Source organism: Sipha flava, unplaced genomic scaffold, assembly GCF_003268045.1.
Source record: "Sipha flava isolate LNK unplaced genomic scaffold, YSA_version1 74_pilon_pilon, whole genome shotgun sequence".
NCBI classification, from domain to species: Eukaryota; Metazoa; Arthropoda; class Insecta; order Hemiptera; family Aphididae; genus Sipha; species Sipha flava.
In genome coordinates, this window is record NW_020273614.1 from 145,971 (window position 1) to 172,115 (window position 26,145).

At 27.6% G+C, this 26,145-nt stretch overlaps 2 protein-coding genes across 3 annotated transcripts; one reads left to right on the forward strand and one right to left on the reverse strand.

Annotated features, from left to right (window-relative positions):
- The first annotated feature begins 758 nt into the window (after window positions 1-758).
- LOC112692535 (geranylgeranyl transferase type-2 subunit beta) lies at window positions 759-3,118 on the forward strand. Its single transcript, XM_025567231.1, has 7 exons — window positions 759-1,011; window positions 1,213-1,311; window positions 1,391-1,588; window positions 1,653-1,811; window positions 1,888-2,032; window positions 2,117-2,316; window positions 2,383-3,118. Exons 1-7 carry the CDS (start codon window positions 1,009-1,011, stop codon window positions 2,569-2,571), a joined length of 993 nt encoding a protein of 330 aa, XP_025423016.1. The 5' UTR covers window positions 759-1,008; the 3' UTR covers window positions 2,572-3,118.
- Window positions 3,119-12,020: 8,902 nt separating this feature from the next.
- On the reverse strand, window positions 12,021-24,279 carry LOC112692531 (glucose dehydrogenase [FAD, quinone]-like). Of its 2 annotated transcripts, XM_025567224.1 has the most exons (6): window positions 23,974-24,279; window positions 23,744-23,885; window positions 23,553-23,681; window positions 23,263-23,483; window positions 13,147-13,207; window positions 12,021-12,615 (listed from the first exon to the last, which is right to left on the reverse strand). In XM_025567224.1, exons 1-6 carry the CDS (start codon window positions 24,202-24,204, stop codon window positions 12,068-12,070), a joined length of 1,332 nt encoding a protein of 443 aa, XP_025423009.1. In that variant the 5' UTR covers window positions 24,205-24,279; the 3' UTR covers window positions 12,021-12,067. The 2 variants fall into 2 exon arrangements, with proteins under 2 accessions (XP_025423009.1, XP_025423008.1); XM_025567223.1 differs by having other exon boundaries at window positions 12,021-13,207; window positions 23,974-24,204.
- Window positions 24,280-26,145: the final 1,866 nt, after the last annotated feature.

The window sequence follows — 26,145 nt, forward strand, 5'->3', positions numbered from 1 at the left end:
ACTAAAAAAATAACTATTATAAAAAAATCAATTACACAATTTGTAAAATAAAACCTATATTTAAATATACTGTATACATAATAATTAATGTAAATTATTGCATTAGTTATGTACCTATACAGTATATATATATATATATATATATATATAAGTTGTAACTATTACTATGGGTATACAATTACCTATTATGAAATAAATAAATTTAAAAAATAAAAATAAAACAACAATACCTATGCAATTAAATAAATTATTATTATAATTTATACAGATAAAATTTAAAAATTATTGATGAACAAAAAATCTTCTTTTTTTAGGAACGATGAAAGGAACTAGATCCTTTCTTCAAGTGATAAACGGCAAAAAATTATGTTCCTTTTTAAAGAATCTTTCCAAGCTCTAATAATAACATTATTAAAACCTTATCAACTGAATACTGAATATTGATTACTGTTTAAATTATATGTTATTAATGATTATTATTATTATTATTATTATTATCATCTAATTAATTCTATCTTTTTTTATATTACCCACCCTTAACATACTTTTTTTGGTCGTTTACAGAGTTGCAGAACAACAGTTCCAACGACACTATCAATTGACAGATTTGTTTTTCGTATAATATTGTGATTAAGCTAACCTAACGACTAGTTTCCCACAATGTTATCAATGATAAATCTTATCATATATATGTTCACAGTGATAATACGTTATTAGTGATACCTTATCAAAACTTTATCAATAATTTTTGGCCAGTGAAAACCGCAGTTATTAAGAAACCTATGTTAAAACTTCAAAATTATCTAAGAATTCTTAATAAATGTATAACATTACATGAAAATTTAATAGATATTCGTTGTTAATAATTTATTTGTTTAAATTTAATCTGGTAATTAAAAATAAAGTATAAAGTCCTTTAATCTTCAATTTAAAACCTTGACCATAATTATTGAGCTACATTTAAAGTTCAGACATTAGAAATAAGTAAACTTTCACAGAAAAATCAAAATGGTAAATATGCTATTGAAGTACTAACAAAGTTTCAAGCATTTTATATATTGTCACGCCTAAAGAAGTTGTCAATGAACCGTAGATATTTGATATTTTCTGTTGTAGATGTTTTGTTTCATTTATCATTGTAGTTTCTGTATTATTTAATTCTTATACATTTTAATTAATAATTGATGTTTAATTAATTTAATTTAATTTTAGTTACAAAAAGATGTCAAATTGGATAAGACATGTAAAACATGGCAATTAGAAAAACACATTGATTTTTTACAATCTTTTGGCAAAGAAAGACATCAATACGTAAATAATAAAATTTAAAAAATAATTATATTTAACAGTCAAATTATTATTTACAATTAAATTTAATTATGACTTACAGGAAAGTAGTATGATGGAATTTCTTCGAATGTCCGGCATGTACTGGGGATTAACAGCATTATATTTGATCAATGATGGCAATATACCCAAAGAAGATGAAATATTTGAGTTTATTAAAAGTTGTGAACACAGTTGTGGAGGATATTCACCAGCTCCAGGTCATGACCCACATTTATTGTATACGCTCAGTGCTGTTCAGGTTAGTAAATATTTATCATGCATACTATAATTCTTGAGGATTTTAATATTTATTTTAATTACAGATATCTTGTTTACTTAATCGAGAATTAGAATTACCAATTGAAAAAATTGTGTCTTATGTTTCTAAACTTCAAAAAGATGATGGTAGTTTTACTGGAGATAAATGGGGAGAAGTGGATACTCGATATTCATTTTGCGCCTTAGCTTGTTTATCTCTTTTAGTAACTATACTTGAAATATATACATTTTTTACATTACTATTATTTAGCTGATTTCATGAATTAGATAATTTTTTAGAGTAAACTTAATGAAATTGATTTAGCTAAAGCTATAGATTTCATCAAGAGCTGTCAAAATTTTGATGGTGGTTTTGGATCACGGCCTGGAGCTGAAAGTCATGGAGGTTTAATATATTGTTGTGTTGGAGCATTATCTATTGCTGGTATTTTTAATACTTGTTTAATTTATTTTGCTTGAAAAAATTGTTTTCTTTATTCCTACATTATATAAATAATTCATTTTATAGGAAGATTAGATTTAGTTGATGCTGACACATTAGGCTGGTGGTTAGCTGAAAGGCAATTACCATCTGGTGGACTTAATGGTCGTCCTGAAAAATTACCTGATGTTTGTTACTCTTGGTGGGTGTTTTCTTCATTAAATATTTTAGGGCGTGATCATTGGATTGATAAAGATGAATTAAAAAATTTTATTTTAGCATCTCAGGTAATAATAGTAATAAATTTAGTATAATAAGTATATTAAATTTTTAATATATAATTTTATCTACAGGATACTGAAGGAGGTGGATTCAGTGATCGCCCTGGGGATGAACCAGATCCATTTCACACCCTTTTTGGTCTTGCTGCATTGTCATTAATGTCGTATGATAAAATATTACCAATAGACCCTACTTATTGTATGCCAAAATCTGTTATAAGTCGTTTGGGTTTGAAACCTCAAATATTATCCCGCCCTTAAAATTTAAATCTACATATATATTTTTTTTTTAATCAACAATTATACTCATTGATTTTTACTAAAAAAAATTTTTTATAGGATCTTCATTCATGACATATATTACTCTTCTTCCCTATACTTTTATAAGTTTTAATTTAATTTTAAATTAAAATAGTTAAAAATACCAAATAAATTTTAAAAAAATGTTGTTCAATAGGAAAACTTGTTTCACTATCCTCAGTTTGGTATATAAATATTATTGAATAAATAGTTTGTTTACTCGTGAAATATTATAGTCTAAAGATATGTATGAAAAATAAAATATGTAAAAATTATTCTTCAGATCACAAAACACAAAATATTTTGAATGTGAATGTGTGCTATAAGGTTCTTAAATATTTTAATTGATCATAGTTTATATTAGAATCTGGAACCAATCCGAAAAGAGCTGGAACCTTTCCAAAACACTTATTCAAATTAATTTTTAAAAATGGGGCCTTGCTGGAACCCTTATTAGAATTTAATTGAAATCCAGAACCTCATCGGAATCAATACTTTTTTATAAAGATTTTTTACAGTTAATTTCGGTTTTTTATTAATATATGTCATTAGTATAAAATAAAAAATAAACAAATACATAGATATATTCTTATTATTATTATTTGGATTTATAAAATTCAAAAATCATTCAAGTATTACCTTTATAATTACAATTGTAAGTACCTTTACAAGGTACCTACAATTATTAATTATTAATTATTATCAAGTCATAATGTCTTCTTCACCTTTTAAATTAAATTAATATATTTAGTATACATAATTTTTATACAATTCAAAAACTAGTGACAAATATAACTTTATTTTAAATCAACTAATTTAATCAACAAAATATCAAAACCACAACATGACGTTGGCAGGTTCAACAATTTTAACACAAATTATATAAATTAACAAAATTTTACTGTAGCTAATACTCTTAAAATATTAGCCAAGTATTATAAGTGTGTTTTTGTATATTTGATGTTGATTTTTTTAAATCAAAACTGGTCATTAGACCTACATTTATTTGCACATTACAAACAATACTCCATGATATATATTTTTATTAGTATATTCAATACTTAATTTATACAGATATTATTAGAAATTTTATAAAAGTTTTAATAAATTTTTTATATATTTAATAATATTTTATCTTAAATATGGACATTATGTACAGTAAAAAATTACTATAGGATTATGAAAATATGAAATTAGTAACACAATTTATAAGTATCAGAAAAATATTATACAGTAATAAAAAAAAATTTTAACTGCAGAAAAATGAAATGTATGTATCTAACAGTGCAATATAAATAATAAATTACAAACATAATAATACAAATAGTAAATTAATAGCAGAAAAAAATGAATAATAATTAAATAAATAAAATTAATTTACATTATAAATAATAAAAAAATAATAATACATGATAAAAAAAGATAGAAACACATTATTGTCACATAAACTCACATAATGGTAAAAATATGCAGAGTATGGTTTGTAAATATACTTTAATGTAACAGAGCCACTCTGTTATCACGTCATGTTTGTCACATCACCTCACAAGGGCCGTCCCGAAGGGAGTGTCTCCCCCCCCCCCAACGAAAACATCAGTCGGCAGTCGGACTTGTTTCATTATAGCCTAGAAGGACCTAAGTTTACCTACAGAAAACAAATATTACATATTTCGTAGTACAGTGTATACATAAATAAAATTTGTGTAACTACTTATATTATACAATATAAAATATTATTATATAAGTATATATAATTAAATTGTCAATTTTAAGAACGTGCGACACTAACACATATATAGATATATGTTAAAAAGTAAAAATACGACTACATATAGTTAATTATACTACATGCATTGAGTAAAAAAATTGTAGTCGGCATTTTTCATATTATTCACCTCCCCTTTATTTTCATCTTCTGGATGACCTTCACCTCACCAAAGTTTTGCGTGAAAGTCAGTTTTTATTTTCTAAACATCCGCATTTATAGTTGTACGTTACGTTACAATTTAATCCAAAATTCTAGTTTTTTTCGCTTTCAAGTTCAATTTTTTATTAAAATGGAAGAAAAATTAATAGAAAAGGTGCGAGGACCTACGGTTTTATATACCTAACCACGGATCTCGTGATTACCATGACCAACATATATGGTGTTGCGTGTCAGTTTAAGTGTACAGACTATTGCAACAGGAAAGGAATACAGACATCGTAATAATCGTAATACATAATCGTACAACTTCTCAATCAATTAAGTTATCGGTAGTGATGAATTAAAAAACTAAAGACTTTTAAATATTCACTTTATTAAATAAATTCTAAGTTCAATTGTATAATTTTATAAAATAATTCTAAGTACAAATTAAAATATTAAGTTAACCGGCGTGAAGATGCATGTACTGGGCTAAAACACAATACTGAATATTGGTCTATTAATAACCCCCTTATATACTTAGATCTCGTGAGAATCAATATGCGACATTATGGCTTTATAATATAAAAGTTGTTTTTAATTATTGTTAACACCTTGAGGTTCTAAATGCGCATGTTTTCAGATTTATTACTTTACTGGTTGACCTCGTTAATATTGCCTCTCGCCAGGCCCTATTATTTGTACGATTTCGGACTGCACACTTAATTTTACTGCTTTAAATAAAATTTTAATCTTACTACTATCTTAGAAAAAGGAATATATTACATACATAATATATATATATATGCATTACATTTTAAAAAATTCAATAATACTCATATTTCCTAGTAATTGGCTTATTATTTAATTTTTGTTTTGTAGACCGTAGCGCATACTTGTACATTCGTGGTGCACATAAAAATAGGGCCTGCCTCTCGCACATATCTCATATTTCGTTGTGCACTATTATTAAATGCATTTTCAATATTACTTTGAAATGCCACCATACAACTCACATTTGCATGTGTTTGTGTTACCCTCTAGTCCTATAATTGTGCTAATAATTTCTTTTTATATCGTTAACACAAGTTTTATATTATTTATTATTCTTGTGGTTCTTCTATGTAGTATGTCCTGACAACGGCAAACACCGTGTGAGGAAGATGGAAAAGAGCTGAATATTTCAGGTCGTAGCAAAATTGTTAAATTGGTTATAAATTATAAAATTAATAAATAATTTATAATAAATTCAATTTTTTCTCCCTAGTCCGACGAACAAGTAGAGCTTGCATATTTCATTTTGTAAATATTAACTATTTTAACATTGAAATTGAAACAAATTTCTCGAAAGCATGGTGACATTGTTGGTGTGAATGTAGTGTGTTTCTGTTTTATCTTAAACATTTTTGAAGTAGGTATTTTAAACAGAAATTATTAATTAAGTAAATTAAACAAACAATGCAGGTATTATTACATATTATTAATATTACATTAATTACGATCGTTCCAAGTCATGACAATAAGTTTGTAAAATCTTACGAATTTGATTTAATTCTTATCATAGAATATTTTTTTTTTTTTAATCAGTTATTAAAAATGCCTTTTACAATTATAATCATTATTGTAATTTTAGTCACTTAACAATTTTTAGGGCTAAGGAGGCTAAGACCTATACTTTGCATTTCTGGGGGGGAGCTTAATTCCCTCAAGTCCTCCCACCGAATTCCGCCTATGCGTCAAATACATCCTTACGGAATGCCGATACTACGAAAAAGGAAGGATAAAATTGAACCTTACGGACCAGCTCCCTGAATCACTCAGCCCCGAACAGAGCAATTTTACAACGATCCTGGATTTTCTTCACAACACAGGATTATTCCATAAAATATAATCTATATATTAACACACTGTCTTTTTATTTTCGTTTTTATCTTTATTGTATTTATATAATCATGTATAATACTGTATAATACTAAACAATATAATGTTTTTCCAATGGCCATAGAAACCGCGGACTTTGTTTTGTTAATAAAAAATAATAAAAATTTGTAAAATTTAAAAAATAGTTGATCATATTTTTATGATTGTTGCTTATTGATGTCATTAAAACCTGTGCAAAAAAATAGCGAAAAATAATGAATAATATTACACAATATTATAAGGCATATTTCTAAGTAATAAAATAAAATATTCAATAATAATACATCAATATTAATAATAAGCAGTAAATCAATAAATATAATAAAAAATTAATCATAAAAATTAAGATATACGAGTATATGCCCTCGACAGCATAATTCAATATGCCGCGGCGCCGTCTTAAATATTGTACTTCGGGTGACGTCTGTTGATAAGGAATGGTATGGGGTGATAAATTCATTTACATGACTATGAGGCAACCTTATTATTTATAAACCTTACGAATATTCAACCTTCGACGGAAAGATAACTTATCTTAGATAAGATTATTGTCAATCTGTTACCCGTATGTATCTATAACAGTGGTTCTCAATCTTTTTAAGACTGCGACCCAAATTTTCTTCCAAAAATCTACGCGACCATAGTCTTACATTTACAGAATCAATAAAAATAATTTCAAAAAACAAATTTTTTTCTCTTTTATTACTTATTTACTACTTTATAATAATAATAATAAAAATAATAAAGTTTTTTTTATTATTATTATTAATATTTAAATATTTAAATATTTTCTATTAGTTCTATAGTCTATAATAATTTATACAATTTAAAAAAACATAAATTTCTTACAATCTGTATAATTAATAAAACTTCTCGCGACCCCCCAAATATTGACTCACGACCCTCTAGGGGGTCGCGACCCACAGTTTGAGAAACGCTGATCTATAATAATAATAATATTATATACTAATTAATACTATATTATATACTAATTATATACTGTAATATATAATGTAATATTATATACTTGCTACGGCATTGCTAATCGCTAAATTGTGTTCTAATAACTTGTTAAAAATACTATACATGCAGTCATTCGCTACTCTCAGGCGCCTTAAGAGGATGGCACATAGGCATGTATTGTCTCCGTCTGGTTTACGTTCATCATAGAAAGTTTGCGTTCAGTATTTCAAATGTAGTGAAGTTAGCTTTAATATTAGAGTAAACTGATCTATAATCAAAGTTTAAGGGAAGTATCTGTGTTTTATTGATCGGTTTTTCCGATATTTTAGTTTTTTAGTGAGTTATAATGTTATTTTAATTGTTATATTTTACATACTCATAACTCGCTAAAAAAAACTAAAATATCGGAAAAACCAACCAAACACAAATACTTCCCTTAAAGTTTGATTATAGATCAGTTTACTCTAATATTAAAGCTAACTTCACTACATTTAAAATACTGAACGCAAACTTTCTACGTTGTTCGTAAACCAGACGGAGACAATACATGCTTGTGTGACGTTCTCTTAAAACTTCGTTCAAACATGGAAGAGGAAACCGCCTCACCGGTTTCACTTTGCTTTATATTCACAGAATATATCAATGAATGTTGATGATATTATTTCTAATTTTGGAAAAACAAAACAAAGAAGATTAAATTTTGTAATTAAATTTTAAAAATTAAAAATTAATTTATTAATATAGTAGGGGAGCGCGTCCGATGTAGAACGCACAATCCAATATAATATGTGGAAAATTAAACAGTCAAAATCAAAAAACAATGCCCGATAGTACAATGGTGATTATTATGGTGATAAACATTAGTACTTGTGCCAGTTACGTGAATTAATACAGTCGATACACAAAACACAATTGACAGAAATAATGGTTTCTGATGAATGGTCCTTGACGTGAGATCATGGTTTTCCAGACGCGAAATACATGCATCGACCGACTCCATGGCAGTCCGTGTCCGACGTCCTCGCCACCAATCCAGATTCCCCTCCTATGATGGATTGGAAATGGAGTGTCGTGATGATGGTACGATCCGCAGTCTGGTGGTTGATTGAAAAATTCGACGCGATCATCGACGGCCGATGTCATAATGGTCGCCGCGAGGTCCGCGTCAATATCATTCTAATTTTAATTAATAATTTCATTTCATTATTTTGTAATTATGTGATATCTTTTTGTCCTTTCGAAAAAATGACCCCTTCCCAATTTGAGTTCTAGATCCGTGTTTGACACTAATCATATTTTATTATATTTTTTAAAAAATCAAAACAAAATAATATTATTCTTACATACATGTAATCGTTTTAAGTTATTAAATTATACTTATTAGTATAATTTCATAACTTAAAACGATTTTTTCATTTTTTAAGAACCGAAAAGAAACCGAAACCTAAATTTTATTTTTTAAAACCGAAAAAAAATCGAAACTGAAATTTAAGTTTTTAAGAACCAGCATCAAAAACGGAAATTATTTTTATTTTAAAAACCGGAACCGTACAATTCATTAGAGTTCCAGTCCCTCGTTTAAATGGTACTATTTATACAGGATTCCTACATTTTATTGTAATTTTTAAATGTTACAAATAAAATGTCTAAGTTAATGCCCTAATCTTCTACTAATGTATAACAATTATAATCTATACATTTTTAGTATTTTAGAAAAAATCATATTTAAAAATTATTATTTAAATTTGCTAATGTGACCTTATTTTCTATCTATACATGTATCGTATGATACATTGTTATTTTTAACCAAAATATACAAAAGTTCATAAAACTCTTATTTGTTAAAAAATAGTATGAATTATTTTTATGCATATAATCACATAAAATATAAATAAAAAATATTTCTTAAAACCGAGTACATTTTCAACATTTTAAATTCCAATGTTACATCTTATTCGTTTTAAATTCAATTCAATAGCCAAAAATTCAATATTTATAAAATATGAAAGAAATAATTAAGCTATTTATAAATAACTGGTTGCAGGAGCGTATCAAGGAATTTTTTTATAGGGGGGGTCCAACATTTTAATTTTATCTATTCTCTAATTATAATTATAGTTAAACTCTATACCAACAAATTAGTATTAATATACTATAGTATGGCTTATACATCCAGGCGTGGATCCAGAATAGATTTACGGGGGGGGGGGGCATCAAATAATATCAATTAATTATCAGGGTTTATTATGTTATATTATTTTGACACTAGTATAATAATGATTGAAATTAAATTTACCTTTAAGTAGACCATAAAATATATATACAAACATTTTTTTTTAAATATTTAGGTTTCTCAAGATTTTATTTTATTGCTTATCAAATGTTTAATTACATTACTTTTTCTAAATTTTACTGTAATTTATAATTTATGATAAATTCTAATGAAATATACAACTTAAAGTTAGGTTAATTTCTTATTATTTATGGTTTTTAAATTGCAAATGGAATTTTTCTTTTGCTTTTGGAGAAACGTTGAATTAATTTTTCAACATCAATGGCAATGTCTCTGTGAATGTTTAATAATGCAAGTCCAGTCAAACGTGTTTCACACATTGATGATCTTAGCCATGTTTTAAGACGCCGTAGTGAAGAGAATGACCTTTCAGAGCTAGAATTACTAATGGGTAATGTAATTAATAATTTTAATATTTTATTTATTAAAGGAAAAACATCTTCATTACAATTCTGTAATACTTCAATTGCATGGTTAGAAATAACTGATGAATCATTTTGAAATTCACGTATCCAATTCTCTTTCCAAATATAGTATTCACCAACTAATCGGGAGGATAACTCATTTTTATTAAGCAATTTTTGAAAGTTTTTAGCAACTGATTTTATTTTGTCAGTTTCTTCTTTTTGGTCATTTGGTAATTTTAAAAAATTAGATGGAAGAAAAAAAGATAACTGAAATAATTCCAATGTATTTTGGGAAAAACATGTTTTTAAGTCATCTATAACATTATCCAATAAAGGAATGAATATCGAGATTCTGTAATAATCTTCTACGTTGTTAGTAAAATAGTTTGATCGATTTTTTTGTTGTTTACATAATCTAGGCATTCGTAATTCTACATCGATAATGTTTGCTAAATCTTCAGATGATTTAAAAATATTTGAAAATTCTGTATCAACATTTTCACGACATTTGGAAAGAACTTGTAATGTATCTTTTATAGTATTTGCTGCTGTATTCAATTCTAAATTTTTTTTTTTGGAAAATTTTGCTTAGACAATAAGTGAAATTGAGCAAATGCGCAAAACTAAAAAAAACAATAATAAATTCACTGTCAAATTATGTTGTTACAAGTATTTTTGCTTTTCCAGAAGTTTGGGAATCTTTCCATGTTGTAATTTCAGTTAATGTATTAATAATTTTAGGCATGTCTTGTAAATACCTAGTAACTCCATCATGTCTCTCAACCCATCTCGTTTCGCATAGTCCTGTTAGCTGATGGCCAACATACTTCTTCAAAATAACTGTACGTTTTGCTGCCAACAACCTCTTTAATAATTCCAACTAAATTTCGTATACTTTGAACTTTACTTGATTTTGAAATAGAAATATTAAGAGAATGGTTGTAACATGGACATCTACGGACATTCGGTGAACTCTTTATAATTTCAGCTACAGCTCCACAAATTTCTGATGTCATAACACTGCAACCATCAGTACCAATACCTACATATTTGTTAAGATTCAGACCCATTTTTCTCAGTTGATTTAAAACAATTTGCTCTAGCATTTTCCCAGTTATCGATATTTCTTCTACATTTTTGCAACTTTCATAATTTTCAAAAGAACTGTCTATATTTACTTCTTCATCATCACTTAATTTATTAGTAGAACTCCTTAGTTGAATAAGTTGAGCTTCGTCAAATGCATCTATAAATGCCACAAAATCTTCTCTAATTGTTATTTCATCAATATATCTTATAACTAAACTAATTTGCGATCGTTTAGACACATCTAAGGTTTCATCAAAAATTGTACTGTAAAAAATATCCTTGTCTGTAATTTTTTTTTAAAATACTGTCTAAAATTTCTTTACCACATAAATCGATTAACTCGTTCTGTATTGTCTTACTAATATGAGTTGCTTTTGAAGAAGAATTTTTCAGATGATTTTCAAGCATAAAATCTCCAGCTTTGACTCGAAATTTTAAAAGTTCTTTAAAATTACCTTCGTTTATTGAACTTCTTCAATTAATTCAAATTACATAAAACTAAAAAGACGCACTAAAAACCAACTTAATAACGCAATAACAAATGAGTTTAACAACACGAGCGACGCGCGACTGTCATCGATAAATTAATTATATAATATACCTATAATGATTATAGGTATATTGTATAATCTATAAACTTTGTATTTTGAAGATAATAGGAAATTAAAATACATTATATATTATTATTATACTATTTACTATTAAACCGTTGAGTATGTAGAAATGTCAATGGAGGGTCCGGACTCGAACCCCCCCCTTGGGTACGTCCTTGACTAGTTGTAATACCTAAGTAAAAACTAATTTATTTGTAGTAAAATAAGTACGATATTAATTGAATCTGTGTTAAGTATTATATTTTATAAGTTATAAATTATATCATTAAATTATTTTAATGCCCCAATCTTCCTTAATCATGTCAGCACCTTTTTCTCCTATCATAATCGTTGGACCATTGGTATGTGCTACTGGAATTTCCGGTATAACTGATGCATCAATAACCCTTAAATTATTTATTCCATGTACTCGTAGTCTTGGATCCACCACTGTTGAACGATCTTCTTTTGGTCCCATTTTGCATGTACCTGACAAATGATAAATAGTAAAAGTTATGTAGCGAGCAGTACATTTCCAATACTCGTCGGAATCAAACGTGTGTTGAACACATCCAGGTAGTGGAGTACTGAGTATTTTAGCGTCGAGTTTCTGCATCGCGTCAGTTTTTAGCATTTTTTGAACAATTCTTACTCCGGCAACAGCTACGTCCAAATCTTTTTCATTAGCAAAGTAATTTGGATCAATTAATGGGTAGTGAAATGGGTTTGCATCTCGCAGCCATATACGACCTTTACTTTTTGGTCGCATAATCATTGGAAATATCACAAATCCATCCATTTTTTCGGTGGGCTTATAAACTTTGTTATAAATATCTGTATTAAAACCAAATACTTTGTACAAAATTTCAGAAGATGAATATTTTCCTGATGTTAGTAACAATTCTAGATCTGGATATCCGTCTGTAGAAGAATTTTGGTTTGAATCAATAAAAGCTAAGGCTTCTGCGCCCCCTGGTATTGTAAAAGGACCATTATAATGTACTAAATAATCGTTTATGTTATTAGGATTATTTATAATTCTATCTGTCGACAATGAAATTGATTCATTAATTGTAATAGATAAACTTCCCAATGCCACGTGATCCATTAAATTTTCACCGACTGGTAAATTTTCCACTAATGAGATTTTATGATGTTCTAAATGTTCTTTTGGGCCGATCCCTGATAACATCAATAACTGTGGAGAATTTATAGTACCCCCGGAAATAATTACCTCTTTCCGTACGAATACTTTATATATTTTTCGATTAGAAACAAATTCCACCCCTATGGCTTTTTTTGTTACGTTATTTATTAGTATTCGTGTTACCATGCTTCTTTTTTTTACGTGTAAATTTGATCTACCTTTGGCCGGGAAAAGAAAAGCTGTATTTGTACTGCAACGACGACCGCCTTTCATAGTAGCCTGAAATAATTTTACAAAATAGTATCAAATTCTATATAAATTCAACGCATACTCTTATAAAATATTATATTATTTTATTTTAATTTAAATTAATTAAAAACAATGACTTTAAATTATAACTCATGATCAGTGCTCAAATTGAGCCCCACCCTACGGGTGCGCAGGTGGACGGAGCGTATCAACTATTTTTTTTTTCCGTACCCCAACTATATTTTTTCACTGGAACGGGGAAACGCCACGTTCACCCTTACAAATGTCCAAAATAATTTTTATTAAAATTTGGATTTCAATTTACGTCAATTTTATAACGTATATTACGATTTATATATAAAAAATATTTTTAATATTCGTTTATTAACATGTTGATCTCCGCTAGTATTATCACTTATCAGTGTCCAGCCTATGTTTGTCGAAATTACGTTCGGTCGACTACACAGCATGCGGACTCGGACTTTTCACCGCGATCCTTTCGCCGCTGAACTATTCGCCGAAATCATTTCCCTGTGACTGTTTCGCCGACGGACTATTTGCCGCCATTCATTTCACCACGATCGTTTTGCCGCCGTTCATTTCGCCGTGATCGTTTCTCTGCTATCCTATTTTTTTTCGTACAATGTCAATAAAAAAATGCTGGTTAGCCATAAAATTTTAAAATTTTGTTACAATGTTTTTCTCACATTGTTTTTACTCGTGTGAAAAAATTTCAAAAATCCGCATTCACAATTTTTAAAAATAAGCGTTTGAATTTTAAATGTTTATAAAAATCACGAAATATGCCTATTTTTGGTAGTTAAAAGTTGATAAACATTCCAATATGTATACTTATGTAAAATTTAAAAATGTAATATAATGTACTAGAGAAGTTATTTTTTTCAGCGAACCAAAATAGTTTATCGGAGCAGCGCAAAAAATGTTATAAGCGTTAGAACAGGCACATAGCTAAGGGGTGGCCTGAGGTGGCCCGGCCACCCAAAATATTTACAGGCCACTCTGATGGCCACCCCATTACATTGAAATATTATTCAAATACCCAAGGCTCAAATAATTGGGTTACAAAATTAAATATATTTTAAAATTTCTATTATCATATTTGTTATTTTTTCATAATTGTCTTTCCGAACATAGTGTGACCATAGTGGTCAGATTACCAGGATATCAGAATTCAGAATAGAAATTGTTCATTCATACCCGTATTATTCGTCGTATTAACGACAATAATGCATCTATATTAATTATTATTATAAAGTCGCAAGAACTCGCATGTATTCCTATTCCAGTAAATCGGCATTTCCAATCGCGACATGACTTGTTAGTGGGTACCTTATAATCTATAAATATAAATTTAATCGCCGAGGTCTAATTAACTATAACAAATAATAATATAGTACTTATATGTGATATATAGTATTTTATTACAACAGCTATCAGTGAATGAGTATGTGACCCGCCTAATATTATTATTCACTTTTAATTTAAACATGTAATGTTGAAAAGTAACAATAATATTGTGTCGCTATAATTCTGTACTATTTTCTTCTTTACCTAGCAATACAGCTATTATTCAGTTGACGTTTGAAGACTTGTGGTTGTGGTTGTCGCGAATTGTGATCCATGTACAGTGTATTAATTTAATAACTAATAATAGTATTTATAACTAATATAATACATTTATATCTACTCATAGTTATTTATTTTAAATTGTACGTAATTTTAAATTTTTTGCCATGAAAAGACAAATAACAATGCAAAATTATTTTTCTGCTAAGAAACTTAACAACGAGAACAAAAATGTGGATTCTTCAGACATTATTATTCAAGGACAAGATGATATAACCAACAATCCAGGTAATAATTACGACACTACTAGTAGTACGGATAGTTATAGCAATAGCAATTCAGAATCAAATATCGGCGATTTAATTAAAAAACCGGAGCCGAATACCAAAATTAGTGTTGCTAGTGTTTTAAAAAAATGTCCGGGACCTTCAGATATTTCTCAAAATTTGAACAATGAACCTACACAACCAAATTTAACATTTTATCCGAAAACTAATTATAGTGATCGTTGGCGTCATTTTTCAAAACAATGGTTCAAATCATTTGCTTGGCTCGAATATAGTATTTTAGAAGACGCTGTCTATTGTTTTCCATGTAGAATGTTTTCAAAGCACTTTGACAATCAAACAACATTTATCAGTTTAGGATTTAAAAATTGGAAAAAGGCTTTCAGTGATAGTGGTTTAAAAAAACATGATAAAAGTCAAGACCATAAAAATTGTTATGTAATGTGGGTGTCTTATGAAAACATGAAAACCAAAAGTATTCCATCTGTTTCTGTTCAAATTAATGAGGGTCATTTGAAACTTATAAAAAAAAATATAAAATACATTAAACGCATTGCTAGCGTTTTATTATATACCGGAACACAGTGTATAGCACAACGTGGTGATGACGAAAGCGTAAAAAGCTTAAACCGTGGTAATTTTTTGGAACTTCTTCATTTAATAGATGAACAGTGTGAAGTTGTAGGCCAAGATGTTCCCCAAAATGCCAAATATACCAGTTCTCAAATCCAAAATGAAATGATCAGTATTTTCAATCAAATAATTTTGGAAAAAATTAGCTTTGAACTACAAAGTTGTAATTATTTTGCTCTTATAGTTGACGAAACGAAAGATATAAGCAAGACAGAACAGTTATCAGTAGTAGTACGTTATTATATTCAAGGTTCAATACATGAAAGGTTCATGGGCTTTAAGCCTGCTAAACAATTAAATGTCTTCCTTATTAAATTATATAAAAGAAATACTACAAAAATGTTCAGTAGATCTATAAAAATGTGTGGCACAAACTTACGACGGAGCAGCAGTAATGAGCGGTAGATTAAATGGTGTTCAAAAATTATTTCGTGACGAAGTTCCGCAAGCAATATATGTGCATTGTTCTAACCATAAACTAAATTTAGTTATTGCCGACATATGTAAAAATATTAGTGATGTAAAATTATTTTTTGATTTGGTTGAAGAGATATATGTTTTTGTATCAGGTTCGGCAGTTCATTCGCTTTTTATTGACATTCAAAAAAAAATTAACTTAAATTCAGTTGTAGAATTGAAAAAAAATCTGTCTAACCAGATGGACAGCACAAGTTTTTGCAACTTTGAGTCTTAAAAAAGTTCTAAGTCCATTATTAATTTTACTCCATAAATTAATTAGCGATAAAAGAGATCGTTCAGTTACCGCTAAAGGTCTTTTACATCAAATAGATTTTATATTTGTATTAAATTTGGTAGTATTTTCTAACATACTAACTATGTTCAAAAAAGTTAGTGATTTTTTACAAGGCGTTATTGCCGAAATAGCAGAAAGTATGGTTTTAATAAAATCGTTAATTATGACGCTTACAAATATAAGAAATGATTCAAATGATTGTCTTAACGAATGTGATGGATCAATTAATTATATATGTTTTGAAAAAATGTACGAAGAAGCTTTATATATTTGTAGAGAAAATAATATACCATTACCCAGTGAACAAATCCAAAAAATAAGAAAAAGCGTGTTCCTCAAAAGTTTAAATCATTTTTTATTGATGAAAACATATCATTAGAAAATGAATAAGCTCAATCAAAAAATGATTTTCGTACAAAATTATTTTTGCCAATTTTAGACAAAATAATTAACGAGTTAGAAAATCGATTTTCCATTAATTCCAGTATTTTGTATGCTATTGATTATCTACATCCAAAAAATGCCAAATTTCTGAGCTATGATGACCTAAAACCTTTAGCCCAACATTATAAATTGGATACACAATTACTAAAATCAGAACTTAAAATAATACCAAACACAATAAAAATTTACCAAAAAGAAAATCAAATAAAAATCACAAATTTGATGAATTTTGTTGATTTATTGGAAAAATATAAAATTGTTTTTAATGAAACATACAAGATGGTTATAATCTCTATTACAATTCCGGTATCAAGTGCAGGTTGCGAAAGGACTTTTTCTTGCCTAAGGAGACTTAAACATACATGCGAAATAAAATGACGGATGAACGCCTATCAAATTTATCTATGATGAGCATCGAAAAGAAGATAGCAAAATCTCTGGACTTGGAAGAAGTTGTAGATAAATTTGCTATAAATCATAATAATCGAAAAATTATTTTAATGTAGACTATTTTTTTAAATTGTATTTATTTTAACATACATTTCATGTATATATTTATTATTCATATACATTATAATAATTATATATAAGGTTTATATAATATTAAGATAAAAATTATCTAATTTATTTGCTTATCAAATTTAGTTCTTTTTGTACCTAATTACACTAATTATTATATTCAGAAATTACAATTTTATTATATTATAAACAATATACCTATACATAAACATAATTCTATAAGTGTCTAATGTGGGGTCCGTGGGGGGAAGTAAAACTGTTGGCCACTCAAGAAAAATATTGGCCATAACTGTGCCACCCTAATTATTTAATCCTAGCTACGTGCCTGCGTTAGAAAATTATATTTTGATGAAATTTAGTGTTTCCGTGATAAAATCCAAAATCGAGAATTAACTGAATTATCCGAATTCATTTGAACTAACTTTTAAAATTGATAATGAATTGATTATAACATAATATAAACATATTTATTATATAGTTGCGTAATATTAAAATAATAAACATTAATAATAATAATAATAATAATTAATAATTTTGTTATTTTTTGTATATTTAAAGTATTTTAGATTTTAAGTATCATTTTTGAAGTTTAGGTCAGTGGCGTATTTAGGGGTGGTGTCCTGGGGGGTAAAACTCCCATTTTTTTGTAGTTCTATTTATTACTGAAGTATTGCGAAATATTGTTGACGAATGACGAAATATTTTAAAACTGCTTTGAAAATTTAATAATGTATATTTCATCTTATACCAGAAAATAGGTATTAATTATACCTTATTCATTAGCAATATATTACTTGAACTTTCGCAGTAAATCGTGAACTACGTAATTCTTAGAATTGTATTATCGTTTCGTGATGTCGGGTGAGCCGTATTATTGGTTATCGCCTTATTATCTTTCTTCAAATACAAGTTATTGTTAACTAATTACTATAGCAAAGGCCGACGATATAAAGTATATACTGTGTACAGTATACAGTACACTCGAAGTACCTTCAACGATTTTATTTTTTGCTGAATAATTAAGAATTTAGGTAGATATCCTAAGATTTTTTTACTAAAAAATTACCATTTATGTAAGGTATTAAGATGTATTATAATTAGGTATGAATTCGTGATGAAACTATGTTAATATTTGTTGAGATAAAGTATTGCCAGGAGTCAGGACACCCCCCCAAAAAAAATCTCAAAATACGCCACTGGTTTAGGTGCTATTATTTGCCAATAAACATAATAATATAATGCTTTATTTAGAATTTATCATAAATATTATTTATACTGACTGAAAAATAGTATTTATATTATATTTATAATATATATTATATTATTATTTATAAATAAATATATATAATATTATAAGAAAAATTCTCATATTTTTGTTTTTTGTCCCGATTTTTTTAAATTTTTAATAGAAGATAATTTTTTTTTTTTTTTTAATAAATATATTCATAAAATTATTATTATAGATACTAATTCTAAAAATAAAAAAACTGTCAGTTAAAGATAATAAATTAAATTTTGATTTACTTTTCTTTTCTTTTTATATTTTTAGGGTAGGGCATATTTTAAGGATTTTCGGTCATTATATAGTGAGCATTACAGTATTTTTCCATAATATGAAATTTATACCTCTGTTAATTATAATACACAGATAATATTCATTATAATATGAAATCAATTTTTTGGACCATGGTACTTGGTACATACTACCTATATAATACCTACAATGTCATAAATTGTGATAAATATTGTTAATATATATATTAAATATATAATATGTATAATATATTATATTATTAATCTTATTAATATATCATTATCATTATTAATTGATCAATAATATTCTATTCTACGGTAATATTTATACACGTAGGGATGTAACATATTATTTACATAATTTCATATTTATTAATATATTATTATTATTATATTATTAATATGTATATTGTATTATTTGATAGATGCTCAACTTTGATATTTCAATACTAACGAAAAATGAATGCTTACCTATCTAAAAAAAAAAATACCTAGTTTTTCTTATTATCTTTAATTTTTATGACGCCCCTTAAATTGATAATACTTTATACACCCTAGGGCATTTGTCCCATTTGCCCTACCTCTTGGGACGGCTATGAGTCCAATCAACATCATACCATTCTTTTGTTTAAAATATTAACTATAATCAAACTTGAATGTTTCATGTTTATGTATACTCTGACTGGGGAGTAGTGAGTATGAGACAATAGTCTCATAATAAGATTATGTAAATAATATGTTCCTACCAAAGAGGCACTCCAAAGGAGCAAAGAAATAATACATTCTATAAAATATCTATTTTTAAATATTATTTTCAAAATAATTCCTAGTCGATCGATTAACTTCTAATAAATACAATCATTCTCTGTCTATCTGAACTCACCACGAGACACGAATTAATAATTTGACATTTGAGTTTGAAAATGAATTTACGTAAAATAATTTTAGATTCTGATTGAAACGAAAAATGTATTAATTTTAGAATGATGTGTTTTAATTTTTGTGTATATCAAATATCCTAGTAAAAATTATACGATCAACAACTTTAGGTTTGGTTTTCGATAGCAAATGTTGTCTAGTTGGGTTCATTGGAGACTAAAGAAGTCATTTTTTAAATTTCTTAACAGTTTTCCCAATAATTGCGGAAAAGTAATGAAAAATTGCAAAAAAAAATGACAATATTTACTGACTGCCGACTTCGATTTTTCTTTTTAAATGTAATTCAAAAAGCAATAATCGTAAGGAACTTGAAATGTTCACTATTTATATGGATTTTCTTTAGAGGTGGTATACATTTTTAATGATTTTGGATTTTATTGCGGAAACATTAGATTTCATCAAAATATAATTTTCTAACGCTAATAACATTTTTTTTGCGCTGCTTCGGTAAACTTTTTTAGTTCGCTGGAAAGAGCAATTTCATTATATTACATTTTTAAATCTTACATAAGTATACATATTGAAATGTTTATCAACTTTTAATTACTAAAAATAGGCAGATTTCGTGATTTTTATCAACATTTAAAATTTAAACGCTTATTTTTAAAAATTGTAAATGCGGATTTTTGAAATTCTTTTGCACGAGTAAAAACATTTTGTGAAAAATATTGTATCAAAATTTCAACATTTTTATAACCCAACCAATATTTTTTTATTGACGTTATACGAAAAAAAATAGGATAGCGGGAAAACGATCGCAGCATAATGAATGGTGGTGAATAGTCCGTCGGTAAAAGGATCGCAGCGAAATTTACTAGACCCCACAGTATGGTTATAGATTAGGGTGACCATACGTCCCGTTTAAAACGGGATTATCCCTTTTTTGATCATTATGTCCCGTTGTCCCGAGAAACTTCGAACGGGACGCTTTTTATCCCGTTTTCAGAAGATTGTCCCGTTTCAATCCTGTTATTTCCATATAGTGAAATTATAATTTATGAATTTTTGTAAAAGAATAAAATAAATTTATGAATCAAATATAAAACAGTTTATATTTTAAACTTGAAACCAAAGTTATAAATAACAGACTAAAATTTCCGTGGAACGAACGTCGAGTGCCGATGCCGATGAGCAATACAAATAGTAATAATTAGACTTATAGCTCTAAAAAATATACAAATATGCTACTAAAATCATTAAAATATGCATTATAATACTCGTACTTTCGGCATTATACATACATATGCCTACGACGTTTTAATTATGATTCGACATAAAAACAATAACGGATAATAACCGACTGAACTGAACACTAAACAAATTATCTATTATTCTATATCGACTATTATTTTTATCGATTTCCGGTTGGTATCCAACGGGTTATACGGTCGATATGGGTTTATAGTATTATTTATACTTAAAAATTATAACGAGATATGAGAGGTAGTTTGCAGATAGCATATTACTGGAAGTACCACTTAGTACATTTTTTTTTTCGATCAGTCGAATGTCCTTTTTGCTTGTTAGAGAATTTGGAACCATATAGTTACCAGTTAAATCTAGAAAAAGTATGTTAGAGTTTATATATATTTAGAATAAAAAATATTAATTTTTACAATAGGCACTACGCACGAATTAAGTGGTTTTAAAAAATAAATAAATAAAAAGATTTAGTTTTGTGAACTATGACCATCCATTGATGAATCCTTATAGCATTTATTTTGTTCCTGTTTTTTTTTTTTGTAACTTTTGTGAACACGAAAATACAAAATAAGAGTACAATTTTTATGATGTTTATGTAAACAACTAGATAGTGCTATAATGTAACTTTTAACAGATTTTTGATAAGATAAATTGGTGATCACAAAATAATGATTCGTTGTGCAACCATTCTATCTTAAGCCATGATCAGCACTAACGTCGACAAATGAGATAAGACGTTCATGTGCTTCCCCGGTTTCATGCTGAACATACCTTAAAGTTGTTGATAATTGAGACAGATTTGTTATGTCTAAAGTTTCATCTAATAATATTGCAACAAAAATAGAATTTTTTATTTCTGATTCAATAGACGTTGCTAATTATAATGTTGCTAATTGATCAAATAAGATCATTTTGCATTCTATTGGATGTACCACGGAATATTTTTGATGTTTCTAAATGCATGTTTAAAATAGAATCATAAGATGATAATAAATTTAAACAACCAAGGAAATTTTCCTTATTGAAAGAATCAACTCTTTCATTGTGACCACGAAATGGTAATTCGTGGATCGCCAAAAAACAAACACAATCAATAAAACTTTTTAAAACGTCTCTATTTTTTTTTTTTACCAATTCATTATGGCGTATTACATCTGAACGTTTTTGTTCATCAAGCTGCAAATCAATTCTAGATTTTCCATTTTTAACATTTTTAATTTTAAAACAGAAGAAATATGTGTTTGTTAAATTATTTAAATTAACAAAACCACTATGAGATCAAACATTTTTTTCCCTGGTGAATAAAACACAAGGCCAACAGAAAAGTTTATTTAATTTTGCACTACCAGCCAACCATGAAGTATTAAAATAATTAGAAATATTAAAATGACAAATGTAAACTTTGTTTTTTCTTTATGATTAGATATCAATTTTGGAATTTCCGGACATGGTCGACAATATTTTACAATTGTTAATTTTTCATCAAAATTTTTTTAAATGAAATTCATTTTCCAAAAGATGCTCGATTAAGCAATTGTTTGAATCAGTATTCATTGGATGTTGTTGATTTTAACATCTTGATATAGCCCGCTGCATAAGTTTTATAGCATGGAACTTAGAGGATTTTGAATTAAGAAAATAATAACGATTGAATCAAAAGAGTAATGAGAGAAAAAACTCGATGATGTCTAAACATTATTATCTACATACATTTTGAATTGTTTTTGTTGTATCCAAGATTACCTACGAAGGACAAACAACAATACTAAAAGTTTACATAAAAGTTGTTTACATTTATTAAATGTAAAAATCAAAATATTTTGAAATTCATCAATACACTTAAAAAAAGGTTAGGCTATTATTAAACTAACAAAAATCAAATAAATGTCGGAAAAAAAATACATAAAAAATTATGGTTTTGTAATACTTTTAGTTTTATAATTATACTTGCATTTATTTTTTTTATGATTTCATCGCTTTTAAATTTAATTTATCATGAATATATCATAATTTACCTTGAAATAATTAAAGAAATGTCCTACCCAAGTGCTAATATTCTGTCTATTCTGCCCTTTGAATATGAAAATTATAACTCCAATGTAATAAATTTATACGATTACATTGTGTTCATATATTTGATAAAATAATACTGTTTTGGAAGTATTTTAACATGATTATAAAATTACCTGTATATAATTAATTCCAATTTGATTTTTGCCATTAACATCAATTACAGGTAGTCCAATTTTTGATCCTGCGTCCACAAAAGCTCTTGCTATAGGCGTTCGGTATGGAATGTCAGTCACTGACAGTAACCCATGTTTTCCGTGATAATCCATATCAGAATGTGATAAGTTTGCATTTTCTGATTTAATGAAATACTTAAGAACTTCATCATAGCTCCACCCTTTAATAATAAAATTATTTAATTCCTTTACGTTTTGAACTGAACTGAATAATAAAATAAAATGTTTACCTGTGTTACCCATTTTTGCCCAATTGTCGTAATCTTTTTTATTACCACGTGTATATATCATATAGTTCAATACACTGCTTCCGCCCATAACTTTTCCTCTCGGGAATTTACACCGTTTACCTTCATAACCTATAAAAAAATTAAATACTTGATTTTGTGTACTTTTTACTAAAATTCAAAATATTCAGAACCTAAGCACGAATTATTGTTTGGCACTGTTCTGTATTTCCAGTTGATTGACGATTCTTGAAAATATGGAGCTAATAACGGTATATCCATAATATGTAAAGCCTTTTCTCCAGCTTCGATTAGCAATACCTGCCAATTATCGATCTGAATACGAGTATACATTTTAAAACATCACGTTACAAAACTCATTTACATGTCTATTTATATTTAATTGGAAAAAAAATAACTTTACCTCGGATAATCTGCTAGCTACCACCGATCCCGCGCTTCCAGCTCCAACCACAATAAAGTCGTATTCTGGAAGAACGTTTGTCCTGATGGTACTTTCTTTTGACTCCCATTCTAAAGTCTCTTCTAAGTACGAAACCAATGATTCAAATAATGGTGGAAACGTTGAACTTGTATTACAGTCGATCAAAATCGGACACAAACATAATATAATTTGAAGTAATATTGAGAACATCGTAGTATTAAAATGCAACTACTTTTATGTAGTATTACTAAAATACAATTAGTAGTTAATAAACTGTTCTAATATCTTGTATAATATCAACTAAATTGAGACTACTCGTTTTTCAAGGTTAGCAACATTCAGCACATCCTTGAGAGTAATATTAGAGACAGTGGTGTATTTGAGGGGGGGGCGATGGGGAGATCGCCCCCTCCCATTGCCCAAGTTATTTATTTATATTATAAATTTATGTAATTCTGGGGGAGCTATTATAAATTTATGTTAGCTCCCCCAGAATTTTTGAGTAAATGTATGTGCTTATAAACAAATTAGTATTAACTTAATTTTTGCCTACAATATAAAAAAATATAGTGTTTCATAAAAACGAATAACCATTCAATTCAGTTGTAAACACCAATAAAAATAAATGATAATTTAATTTAAAAAAATTGCTATAAAACATTTTTAGAAATCTAGCCCCCCCCTTACTTAAAGGACTAGTTACGCTTATGATTAGTATATATAATTAGTATCAAACAGTGCTCGAATTGGGAAAAATTAAGTAGAGGAGCTCAGTCCAAAGATTTGAAAACTACGTTCCACGTGTGCAATTATTTGACATAGACCCGTGGGGGCTTCGTCCCTCTCCTCCCCCTCCACCAACCTTAAATATATTTTGAATACCACTTTTTAGCTAAACAAATATTTAAATTCCAAATATAATACATTTTGATAGCAATACCAACATCCTATATGTTACAATAGAAAATAAAAATAAAATAATAATTAACATAAGTAATTGTAGGCGATCAGGCAGTCTCATGAATCGAATGATATAATCATATATTTGGTTATTATTTTTATTTATTTTTACTCTTTAATGCGGGCCACGGCCTTAGAAGAAAAGTCTAAGGTCGTGGTGAAAGGCATTTATTTTTTTCCGAAATTACGATATCGTTGATCGCCAATATTAATAACAAACCGTACAATGTATGAAGTATTATCACCAAATTCACAGACATTACTATTTATATTTTTTTAGAAATGACGACGTTGTTCCTTTTCATAACCACCATATAATCTTAAATTATAAAAATAGTTTTAATATTATAAATCGTAAAATTCATTTTCCAATTGACGTAAATTGAAATTCACATACATAGATTATTTTGGACATCAATTAGGATGAATGTGGCATCCCCCCGTTCTGGTGAAAAAATATAGTTGGGAAACCCCAAAAAAAAATAGCAGAGGAGCTCTGTCCCCCCCCCCCCCCCCCCCCCCCAATTCGAGCACTGGTATTAAACCATTATATACTTCAGCAATTGCGATTTTAAAAATATTTTTTTAGTATTACAATAATTTTCCATCAAAATTCTTAATACATTTTTAAAGTGAATTTAAAAGTAACTTATTTACTATTGTACAAAATATCATAAATTACATTTGCTGAAAATATCTTCTAGTTTATTGAAGTTGAATAGTATTTTTTGTTTGTAAAAAGGTTTAGATTATGCAATTGACATTAATGTACTTATATTTGAATTTTTCATTTATTTTATATAGATTAAAAACATGGCTTAGGTCCACAATGGGGCAAAATAGATTAAGCGGATTGGTTTTGTTGGATGTGCACAGATAAATTAATATAAGATATTGACAGAATTATTGATAAATTTTCACAAATGAAAAAAAAAATATTAATTTTGTAATTTAATAAATATATTATTGTTTTACTGTAATTTTTATTTTATTGTATTTTATTTACCTTTCTCAAGATGTGCAATGTGTAAAAGATGCAAATATAAAATGAACCAGTAGGTATACTAGCATAAGTATATAATATACAAATTTTCGCGAAAGTATTTGAGTATCAGTGCGTCTAGTGTTTTTGTCGTTTAGTGAATCGTATCATTACGATTTTAAATATCAACCCCACTCCCAAGTGTATAT

What these genes read in the sequence shown, in the direction of transcription:
- LOC112692535 (XM_025567231.1), top strand. An exon ending in GCAAAGAAAGACATCAATAC is followed by an intron (nt 1,312 to 1,390) that starts GTAAATAATAAA and finishes TATGACTTACAG; the next exon opens with GAAAGTAGTATGATGGAATT. An exon ending in ATACGCTCAGTGCTGTTCAG is followed by an intron (nt 1,589 to 1,652) that starts GTTAGTAAATAT and finishes TTTTAATTACAG; the next exon opens with ATATCTTGTTTACTTAATCG.
- LOC112692531 (XM_025567223.1), bottom strand. Translation starts at nt 24,204, where the DNA reads ATGTTCTCAATATTACTTCAAATTATATTATGTTTGTGTCCGATTTTG. An exon ending in TAGCTAGCAGATTATCCGAG is followed by an intron (nt 23,886 to 23,973) that starts GTAAAGTTATTT and finishes ACTCGTATTCAG; the next exon opens with ATCGATAATTGGCAGGTATT. An exon ending in AAACAATAATTCGTGCTTAG is followed by an intron (nt 23,682 to 23,743) that starts GTTCTGAATATT and finishes ATTTTTTTATAG; the next exon opens with GTTATGAAGGTAAACGGTGT.